Below are 11320 nucleotides of genomic sequence, written 5' to 3'. Positions count from 1 at the left end.
GGAGAGGGTTTTTATAATTATAGCGGTGGAAGATTAGAGTTAGGTGTAATGTACAATTTTAGTTCAGAAACTTAGCTGTTAAATGGCTTATCTTACTTCGAAGGTAAAGGGAAATCAGTGGAGAGAGAGGAACAAACACTGTTGCAACAACTAGTTTGCTTGAAAACACAGAAAACAGGAAGGAAAGAAATAGCAAGTGGGTGTCTTGACAATAAGGGTGTGCATTATTTCCTTTGCTTTTACCTGTGAACGTATTTTGGGTGAAAATTGATAATATTGCTTGCCACAATCTTAAGAAAGATTGATGGTGGCATGGTGTACCGACCACATCAATGTCATCCTCTGACCATAAATTATATGTTCTCTACAACTCTGATTGCATCTTGTGGGTTCCCTCTCCGTTGACTTACATTTCTTTTGCCTTCTTAGGTAAGCTAAACATGAAATCCCACCAAAGCTAACAGTACGTAGAAACATGATCAGATTTGCAGCTGAAAACTGATTCAATCATGTTGATTTTCTCTAACTCCCTTTGCAGCTCGTTTTTATGCATTTTATTCTGGAGAATATGTTAGCCAAGATCAGATAATAGATTTCTGCATTCTTTTTAAGATAATGTTCCTATTTCAGTACAGTTTTTGGCCATCTAGGTCCTGCAAATCTTCTTATTCATGTATCTCGGTGCATTTTTGGAGCACTACTGTGACAATATACACAGTTTGTCGAAAATGAGAACTGAGTTAGGCTATCACAGTTCTAGGATTTGAAAAAAAATCAGAGAAGGCATATATACTGAACTTTTGCAGGCTGAATTTACGAGAGATTTTTATAATCGAAGTTCTTGGTGAACCGATGCATCTCTATTGGTGGTATGTTCCTGTTCTAATTTCGCCGTTTACTCATCCGAAAACTCATCTACTTGACTATTAGTTGCCGTTTAACGCTCATCTAATGGTTGTTGCTCTTTTGCCTGCTTTAGCTCAGTCTGCTGTCCTTACCAACGGTGCTGGACTTTTCAGTGTCCTCCAAGTTGCCTCTTTGAGTTCTGTTCATCCTGAAATATTTGCACTGCACAGTAATTTCTTCAGAGATCTTGATGTTTGTTAGTAATGTAAAGATGTTCCATGAGAGACCGAATTCAGGGGCAACATGGCTGGGTTGAACACTGGAACCGGAAGGATAACAAAGAATTGTTATCCAACTGTAAGTATCCATCTATTTCCACACTGTTCTTCCAGTTCACATCCAAATGTTGCAGGGATTTCCTTTTTTACTGCCGTTCGCCTTGCAGAAAACTCAGTGAAATGCTAAGAGCTATATCCTTGTTTCTAGCGACGCATGCCTAGTAGAGATGTCTCTCAAGACTGTTCATAGTTTGTACATAGCTGCCTAGCACAGAGGAGACATCATTTTCTTTCCCTCGTTATTACATTCTTCCTTGATTCTTTGACCCCATCCCTGAATGCGGGTATATTTGATATCATAACAAATAGTGTAAATAATACATGCTTGGATTCAGTACCTAGATAACATTTTTTGTTTCTAAAATCGGGTAACTGAAGTGATATTTGTTCCATTGCAAGTAGGCTATGGATACAGGCACCAATGACTTGGTTATAGGCAGTGCCTGGTTTAGTGATTTGTGATGACACCGTGTTTTTTTTTTTAAATAAATTTTTTTCTTTAATATTTTTTTAATTTTTTCAAATTTTTTAATCTTAAAAATATTTTTTTAAATAAAAAATATTTTAAAAAATAACTACTATTATAATCTCAAACAATATCCAAAACAAACAAATGCCTGTGTAAAGAACATCAGTCCTTTTGACAAGCTCTTACCATCCGTCCTTAAAAAAATTAAGTCCAATTCTGACACCAACTCTCTTCATTGTTGCGATGGTTCAAAAAGTAGGGGATGGGAAGAAGCATTTAAGAAAAATCGAGAACTTCAATCCTCTTTTTGGGAGCAGACATAGTTCTTCTGAAAGGATGTGTACCATCACCATGCAAAACCATTGAACATGAAAAATATCAGCCAAGTATCAAAAACCAAGATGAAGAATTTAAATGCTATATCTTTGTTTTTTTTAATGAATTAAGAAAGATAAGTAATTGGAAAGAGATGAAGGCTATATAAAAAACCATGCTCTACAGAAAGAAATCAGCTAGGAGCCAAAGGAGCAGAAGGCTATATCAAGTTAATCCACTCGAATTTTTTTAGTTAATATTATTCAAAAAATCAGTGAAATTCCGTCTCTTTGTTTGCAATTACAACAAAAAATTACATCAAATAGCTAACATCTACGAACACTCTAATCTGTTTGTCAGATGAGATCGAAGCAAGGATTAAAAAAGAGCTGCGCTCATTCACATCTCAGTCCATGCCAGGTATTAGTGAGTGCTTAAATGATTGTGCTATTTTTCTCAAATTCAACAGGACTGCCAGGACAGGCTTACCTTGACAACTTCTGGTGATTGGTTGGTCGCAATTACCCTGCCATTCCTGGCTCTATCATCTTCCACATGACATAACATCTTGTTCTTCCATACACAACTATTCTCTTCCCATGCTTCCCTTGAGATTTATTTTGGTTGGTTACAAGCAGAATAGCTCCTACTCATCTCCTACCAACTACCAACCTTGATTCTTCCAAGAAACATGTAATGTCAGGAACGATCCCTCCATCACAATGCTTTAAAATCCCTTCCCCTACCAGATCGTTTAATAATTCAGCTGGTTCTTTGGATCCACCATGCTGCAACACTTTTGTTCGAAGAGCAGTTCCTGCAGTTAATGAAAGTGGATCCTCTTGGCATAACTTTTTCCATATGGTTGCAGCAAAACATTTTGCATACAAGTAGCTATAATAACCTGCACAGATCAAACAAAAATCATCTCAGAACTGCATCAACTGATATTAAACTTTGCTCGAGAAGCATCTTTGAAGTATTATATTGTTTACTCCTTATCGTGTGTTTTGGGTTGGGGGATGGCGCTTGAGCCAAGCCTAATGGCTTGTTATTCTCAAGTAATTTATGACTTCGGATCACATTGATGCACAAAAACTTTTCGCACACAGTGTATGTCCATGCACATGGAAGCAAACAAATTCAAACACATAATTATCAACACAGAAAATTCGTGTGCTCAAAGATCACACCTGCACCATAATTTACAAGATGGCTGAATCTGATCTGCCAATTTGTACCCTCCACATGTTTCCAGCTGGTGTGCTGCTTTTTGAATTCAGCAAGAATAGAGCTCATATCATTGGGTGAAGCTGGTTGTTCTCCAAAAAGTGTTTGGTCAGCCAATGCGTAAAAAACCTATTTAACACCATGAGCAAACAAAATTTGGTAAAACTTTTTTCTTTGCTTGTATATAAAATGTGCTAACAGGAACCGTTCTTAGGAAAATAAACCTGGCGTTGGAGTTCAGTTGCAGCAAACATATCTCTGGCACCTTGCATGGACTTCACCAACTTCTCAGGTATTATTTCACCAGTTGAGTAGTGCTTTGCAAATGTCCTTAATACTCTGTAGTCCCAGGCATAGTACCTAGGAATGACACCAAGAGAAATTTCAGGTTCATTACCACAAACACAATAAACTCACTCTCAGTGCTCACACACATAAATATAAGCATCTCAGTGCTCACACACATAAATATAAGCATGGGACAGGTTATTTCCAGCCATGTTAGAGCTTTGAATGGGATAGAGGTGGTGGTGAGTATGAGGTGCACCAACTTAGGAAGTTAAGAGTTATATAAGTGTGATATTCTCCAATATATTGGAGTGCAAATGGATTACTTCAAGAAGGAAGTTAGAAGAGATTCATTAAAAATCTTGGAATATTTATTATGATGCATATGAAATGACACAATCACGAAATTCTAAGATATCTGAAAGCAATTATAACTGTGAGAAAGAGGGGGAAGGGTGGATGCAAATGATGACGGGAAACATAATTATTCTTATTATACTTTCATGTCACACGCTGCTGAGCCAAATTGAGACAACAAACAGTTTCTTTCGGGACGAACTCTTGATAGAGCATTCTTATTGGCTAAAAATGATTTCAGGACACCCATATATGATCAAATCACCTAAAAACATGAACTATCCAACCAATTTTTATTTAATGTATCAACAGTATTATAATCTCCGAAAGCAATGGAGATAATCCAAACAACAAAAACAAGAAGACAAGGTGGATGGCAATTAAGAAATTGCAATATTCTACTCACTCAAAGAGGTTTGAAGGCATTTCAGCAAAGTCAAGAGCCACCCTGGTGCCTGAGAAATGTTGGTAATCCTACAACAATAATCAAGAGATGATTGTAATTGAGCATAAATCGATGGCCATATTACTTCACTTTGCAGTAAGCTACAACAATATACCGTTCTCGAGAACAATGAATGGAGAGCATGTCCAAACTCATGGAATAGAGTTTCTACATCACCATGATTAAGTCTCACGGTTGATGAGCCAGGTGAACCAGAAAAATTGCAAAGAAGGGCCACAACCTGCAGTATAACCAATACTAAGCTAAATGAGAAGGGGAAAAAACTGAATCAATCTTCAGTGAATCTATGGAAAAATTCTCTCTAAAATTTACAGTTTAGGTGTAAAACATAATTTCATGCTTAAATCTTTTAGCAAATGAACAAAACCACAGCTCTACATAATTAACTAACTAACCACTTTTAGTTACAAAAATTCACCCAAGAGTTTATACTTTAAAAGTTTACATAATTATCACAAACCACCAACCTACGTGCTCCAGGTAAAAAAGTGAATATTGAAGAATGATACCTATTAACTGAACATTCAACAGCCCTAGCATGATGGACCAGATACTAAAAAAAAAAGCTTCATCAAGGGAATATTTAGGGAAAGCCAGGGTGAGTTATAAGTTCATCTTTCTCTGGTCTTAATAAAATTCCAACACAAGAGAACATTCTTATTTATGTACTCAGGTAGAACTTTCCAATTGAAAAAGTCGGAATTCCAAATTAAAATTAATTGCCAAACTATGAAAGCACTACATTCTATGATATTTGGAAAAACAAAAGAATGCTTTGACCAAGGATGACAAAATCTATTAGCATACAGGAAGTTGGTATTCTGTCTCAGAAATGCGGCAGCCTCCTTTAACTGCAAAGTTAGCACAACCTGGATATTTTCCTTTCCTGGAGTACAAATCAAGGTATAGATATCCCAAGTCACCCTGAAACAAAAATATAATGCCTCAGCTATATTCGACAATGTCAAATCACATGAGCATAAATAAAAACTGTATTTTATGCCTACAGAAATGGTAAAAAAAAGCTGCCTGTGGATGTTGCCAGAAAGTAAGGATTTATTGAGAAGTTAATGAAATTTGGCAGTAAAAAGTAACTGATCAACTTTTTAATCATTTTACTGAAATGGCAGATCAATGGCAGCATCTAAAATAACATGAAATGATCTGAACGATTGTATGAACATCAGACAGAGTCAAGGCAGCAAGAGTTCAAACTTCAAGACATTTAGCCACGTGAAGAGAGTACAGAAACTGGCCTGGTTGCATATGAGAAGTAGCATTTTATTTACTGATACTAAAGAATGTGTTTGTTTCAACTCCACTGACTCAAACAAGTCCAACATGGGTTAACCATAAAACTGAATGGTTTTTGTATCCCTTTGGGTGCTGTTACCAAAGATTCGAAATGGAGCTTAATTTAAAGAAGGTTTAGTAATCCAATTATGATGGGTTATGCATGAATTTTCTTAATTCTGGAGAGGGGGAACTGATGTTTTGACAATAGTAGGATATATTGTCATCATGGACTCACCAGGAATAAGCGTGGAAACATGCTAACCGGTCGAACTCATGTATAATTCGATGTACTAGACACACACACACATGAGAACAGGGCAAGAGAAAATATGAATTATATATACACCTACAGAATTATCATTACTTTTGTTAGAATGGTTTACAATATTCATAAATCTGGACTTAAAATCTTCCATGTTGAAACATGTTAACCGGTCGAACTCATGTATAATTCGATGTACTAGACACACACACACACACACGCATGAGAACAAGGCAAGAGAAAATATGAATTATATATACACCTACAGAATTATCATTACTTTTGTTAGAATGGTTTACAATATTCATAAATCTGGACTTAAAATCTTCCATGTATATACCTCTTCAGGATGATGAAGAGACATTTTAAGCACATCAGGGTGCCACGATTCACCTGGTGCCATGGGGACGTTGCGAAGCATTGCACCAAATAATGAGTTGACCAGCACTTTCAAACCTTCAATACATTGTGGCAGAGGAAAATACGAGGCTACAATCTGCATCAAATAGGAAAAAATATCAAGATACAAAACCTGTCACTTGAAAGAGTGACGGAGAAGGATATCAGAAAACAGGCTCTATACTGGAAATATAAAGGTCAAATACTTCAACTTTGGAAAGTTACCACTCTGCATTCACAATGGCAACCATGAGGATATCTATTCATGAAAAAGAATTACATAAATAAAAATCAGATGGGTATGACTTACAGAAGAATCCAAATTATGAGCAGAGGATTTCATCATTGCTGTATAGTACGTCTCATCCCAGGGCTCCAAATCAATACATCTTTGACCACATTTCTCTCTCTTAAAATTCCTAATTGCCTCAAACTCCTACAGGGAGATCGACTATTCATTTGAGTGCAAAAAATGTGACTCCAACCACAATGACAAAGTATTCTAATCCACTCTTCACCATTATAACTATAGAGAACAGAATACCTCATCAGCCCTTGGCCTAACCATCTTGCTCATTTCATGCAGAAATGAAATCACAACCTCAGGTGATGAAGCCAAGTTTGGTTTCACAACAAATTCAGCATAAGATCTGTATCCCATCATCTGCATTGACCAAGTAAAAATTTAACTAATTTTGAACTGCAGGATTAACGTCAAAATTCAAAACAATAACATAGATTTCTAAAGTTTTAATTGCTAAAGTATCACCATTTTTGGTAAAACAAAATGCATGCTGATTAGAGACACAAAATTCTGAACTGAGTATATATCCTCAAGAAGCCTTTATGCCATGCCCTATTTGGGGTTCACACTGAACATAAAAAGACTGAAGAAACAACCCAATCTTGGAGGGATGACTTCTCCAAGACAGTAAATCCAAGGTCTTCACATAGATGCCAGAATAAGAAAATCAAATGCTTAAAATTACTTTTCAAATGCAACCACTTGTGTAGATGATCAGTGCCTGATTACATCATACATGATTTTCAAACACTTCAGAAACTGATAACAACCTGGGCCAGTTCATGACGAGCTGCAGCAAGCTTATCAAGTACTTCAAGGTTTGCATGTGGTACAGAGTTTCCTTGGATATATGCCATCTTCCTAACCTGAAAATAAAATTAAAAAAAATAAGGAAAAGAACTATGAAATTTAGCAATAGCAATGGAGAAGCATGTACATCACACACTTATATAGATATGTTAACAAGTCAAGATATGTCAATTTTCTTCTATTCTGTAACCTAACCGGTCTGAGAAATTTCATTTGTACAATAATGACTAGAATATCAAAGCAACAAATAGTAAAATCCAGGAGCAAGAAGACACATCACACAAACTCAACTTTCCAAACAGGAAGAAAACAAGACTGCCAAATATTTGTAACCAACAAGATGAAAGTACCTCTTCATCTGAGACCCAATGCATCACAGAAACTAGCGTACGATGATCTGTTGTTATTCGCAGTCCTTTTTCTTTCATGTTATTCCATGACCCTAATGATCCCGAGGAACTTCCAGAAGTAAAACGGTGAACGGGTTTTAGGAGATGGTGTATGTGTTTTGGGATGCGAGATGCTGGAAATATATCCACATAACCTGGATCAATAGTAATATTTTCACCAAACCTGACAGAATATGCACAAAAGGTATAAAACAGGATAAATAACCAAAGTAAATAGATGTAACAAATCAATGAGCTGATTGAGTTATAGAAGAGCCAATTGAGCAAAAGTGATGCTACACTTACTCTCTACTTAGCTGAAGGATGCTTAAATGGAGCTGATTCACTCTAGCTAACTTCTCTGCAAAGCAAAATTAATATGTTCATGATCTGTGGAAGTAAAATTTTATAAGTGGAAAATTTGACCACAACATAACTTAAAGTCAACAGCTAATAACTCTATCTAACTTAAATTTATATGTTTATCTTCTATAGAAGAAAATGTTTTACAGGCAGTGGTACAGAAAGTCAACAAAAAAAGGGTATATACCAGGAGGGAGATGAATCCCGCCCTTTTCAAAATCAATACGTAATTGATTGGCAGCCCTATGAGCCTCTTTTGTGAGCAAATGTCCATCTTTCTCTGCTCTTTTCACCGCAGCATATAACGTATGATTCGTATTGAGGTACTGTCAGAGGAGAGCATGCCAAAGTCAAGAAATAGCTAATCGACTTACTAGACAAGAATAGAACCAAATTACAAGGCAAGCTGTTAAAGCAATTCAAATACCAAATACATAATTGGTCACCTCACATGTAGATATTCATTAATCCTCATCGATGCCTTACCAGCTGCCTCAACAAATTCCCTGACACATATCAGTGAATAACAAATATTAAGCACATCTACTACATGAGACACATGTTCTGATAAAAGTTAATACTCAAGTCACAGAAAAAAAAACCTGTCTGGATGAGTATTTCTACAAAGTTCCGCAGAATCCACAACACAACATACCTTTCAAATAAAAACACAATCATTCCAATAACTAATAACACGAACAACATAACAAGGATGCAATAATGCACTGAGCGACGAGATTACCGTGTTAGAAATCTCATCCATAGCTCGTAAAACTTCAGCCGAGGAAGGCATACTGGAAATATAATTAACCAGCTCCCCTGACCTAACAAACATGAAATTCAACTTAAAACATTCTCCAAAACTCAATTTAAATTCGAGGTCAAAACTTCAAAATAAAATAAAATTGTATGATATAAAACTAAATGATATCTCAAACCCTTCTTCTCAACTGCCAAGAAATAAAAAAACTTGAAAATTTCATGCTTTACAACCTCATCATTGTATAATATACGTATTAAACCCCCATTATACACAACCAGAATTCAGACTAAAAAAAGGTCTTAAAGTTCAATAAAGAAACCGAAAGAAAGCAACTTTACATACAATACCCAATTTTCATTACCATTTAAACCTTCACCTAACCCATTTCAGCTTTAGCATCAAATTACACTAATCACATAACAAAAGCTTTCAAATCCCTTCAATTTCTCACATTTTCTCAGTAACCAAACACATGCAAGAAAATATAAAGTTCAAAACTTGTCTTATAATTTTGAACTTTCTAATGTTTTTGGTTACCTTTCAATGGCATCATCAACAAAACGTTGAAACCCTTTAGGGGTTTTTAAGTGATCAAAACCGTAGAGTCCCGTGGTGGCGGCAGCTCCGTTTAGTTGAGGGGCGACCCGGGTGCTGACGTGGCAGGTCAAGACAAGAGTCGGATAGTTTGGTTTGAGCATGCGTTTGTGACAGAGCACCGCCGCATACCGGCGGATTAGGGCGGACATTGCTTGGTCGTGGTGGTGGTGGGGAGGAGAGGCTTTCAAGAGTGGTTGTTGAGGTCTCGAGTTTTTGAATTGTGAAATTTAGAAGTTACGCCGTCGTATGAGGGAGGGTGCAGGAATTCATTTTTCGGATAACCTCAAATGAATCCCTGTTCTATAACACAGTTTCCAATTAGGTCCCCAATCTATATTATTTTCTAATTTTGTCTCAAGATAACCAGGAATTCTCATTTTGATCCTCTCATCAACACACGTGCCTAGGGTTGTCTATATAAAGCCAATTGAGAAACTGCTGTGTCTAACTGCCGACAAAAGAATCCACTTAAGATTCTTCGAGGTACATTAAGGACCTAATTAGTTTAGTTCTAATTTTACGAGATGTATCTGAACAGACCGACATAGATACGAATGGGCAGGGCTTTTTTTTTATAATCCAACCTGTTTTTCAAGTTATTTTTCATATGAAAAAACACCAAATTGTTTGAAAAGTGTTTGTTGATAGATTAAGTATGCTAATATTAAAATTAAAAAAATATTATTTTATAATTTTAAATAAAAAAAAACACTTTTAAAAAAGATTGAGGATACATTTCCAGACAAACACTTTGTTAGTTAAAAGTATAAATTAGGAGAATTCTACAGCACATATGCCAGGAGACTCGGCAGAGAGCATGGCCATCTGATCCTACAGACAGCTCCTACAAAGGGCAGAGGTGATGACTTGGAGAGAGAACTGAGAGCATTCTTTCTGTTACCTGATCATAGCTTGGAAGAAAATGCATTTAAGAGGGAATAGCAAATCCTAGATCTCGATCTGTAGCCACAGTCAACAGAAAGAAACAATCTTGCAGCCATAAACGAGAAGTGAATGCAACTGGAGATTTATTTTGGTTGCTGTAACTCATGAATCGATAAAAATATTCAACCTCCTTGTTTGAATTTACAGCTGTAGGATCAACTAGAATAATGTGACCTGGTTTTCTACTTTCTCAACCTTTTCCTTCCTAGGGCTTCCCACTTTTCCCACAGATTTCTTCGATCTTTTTGCTTCTTTTGGTCATAAGAAGCAGCAGAACTTTTCTTGCTTACAGATGTTGATGTTTTTCTTACTTTTGGATCAGTACGATCGATGTGCAGTATCTCCACTCATTTTCCACTTTGAATCCTCAAAAAGACGTCACGTCAGGAACTATTCCTCCATTGCATATTCCCTCACAATCCCTTCCCCTGCTAGATCCTTCCAACAATTCAGCTGCGTTTTTGGCTCCACCAGGCTGCAACAGTTTAGAGTTCTAAGAGCAGTTCCCGTGGCCAGTACTGAAAGTGGACCCTCCTTGCATATCTTTTCCCATATAGCTGCAGCAAAACATGCACCATACAAGTATATATATATATCCACACGACCCAGATCATTCCTAATATTTTCATCGAACCTGAGAGAGTGCTTACAAAAGTTATAAAAAAGATGAAATAAGATGAAAATCCCATGAAGATATAAAAAAGCTGATTGAGGATCGAAAAAACTTTTGCTATACTTAAATCCCAACACAGTCGATCACATTCTGATTCTAGTTGTTGCAGCTTCTCTAAAAAAAAAGGAAGAAGAAGAAGCAAAATGGCTTGTTTGTTTTTCATCAGAAAGCCAACTATGACAAGGAATATACCAGGATGGAGATCAGGTC

At 36.4% G+C, this 11320-nt stretch overlaps 1 protein-coding gene and 1 long non-coding RNA gene across 3 annotated transcripts; one reads left to right on the top strand and one right to left on the bottom strand.

The window, feature by feature from the left end:
* The first annotated feature begins 875 nt into the window (after nucleotides 1–875).
* Nucleotides 876–1687, top strand: LOC133675147 (uncharacterized). Its single transcript, XR_009835349.1, has 2 exons — nucleotides 876–1203; nucleotides 1292–1687. It is a non-coding gene; the product is annotated as an uncharacterized LOC133675147 (long non-coding RNA).
* A 59-nt stretch (nucleotides 1688–1746) lies between these two features.
* Nucleotides 1747–9731, bottom strand: LOC133675144 (mitochondrial intermediate peptidase, mitochondrial). 2 transcript variants are annotated; one of them, XR_009835348.1, is made up of 18 exons: nucleotides 9433–9731; nucleotides 8875–8956; nucleotides 8735–8787; nucleotides 8584–8638; nucleotides 8320–8458; nucleotides 8076–8130; nucleotides 7731–7953; nucleotides 7341–7436; nucleotides 6811–6930; nucleotides 6577–6702; nucleotides 6208–6363; nucleotides 5117–5233; nucleotides 4404–4529; nucleotides 4250–4317; nucleotides 3423–3558; nucleotides 3162–3327; nucleotides 2458–2872; nucleotides 1747–1981 (listed from the first exon to the last, which is right to left on the bottom strand). XR_009835348.1 is itself a non-coding variant. In XM_062096431.1 (17 exons), exons 1-17 carry the CDS (start codon nucleotides 9639–9641, stop codon nucleotides 2619–2621), a joined length of 2181 nt encoding a protein of 726 aa, XP_061952415.1. In that variant the 5' UTR covers nucleotides 9642–9731; the 3' UTR covers nucleotides 2194–2618. The 2 variants fall into 2 exon arrangements, 1 of the variants encoding a protein (XP_061952415.1); XM_062096431.1 differs by lacking the exon at nucleotides 1747–1981 and having other exon boundaries at nucleotides 2194–2872.
* Nucleotides 9732–11320: the final 1589 nt, after the last annotated feature.

This window comes from Populus nigra, chromosome 16 (genome assembly GCF_951802175.1).
Source record: "Populus nigra chromosome 16, ddPopNigr1.1, whole genome shotgun sequence".
Lineage (NCBI taxonomy): Eukaryota > Viridiplantae > Streptophyta > Magnoliopsida > Malpighiales > Salicaceae > Populus > Populus nigra.
This window is presented reverse-complemented; position numbering and strand designations above follow the sequence as displayed.

Coding starts and splice junctions, on each gene's coding strand:
- LOC133675144 (XM_062096431.1), bottom strand. CDS start 9,641: ATGTCCGCCCTAATCCGCCGGTATGCGGCGGTGCTCTGTCACAAACGC. Junction 8,639..8,734: donor AGAAATACTCATCCAGACAG/GTTTTTTTTTCT, acceptor GATATGTGTCAG/GGAATTTGTTGAGGCAGCTG. Junction 7,437..7,730: donor ATTGGGTCTCAGATGAAGAG/GTACTTTCATCT, acceptor TTTTATTTTCAG/GTTAGGAAGATGGCATATAT.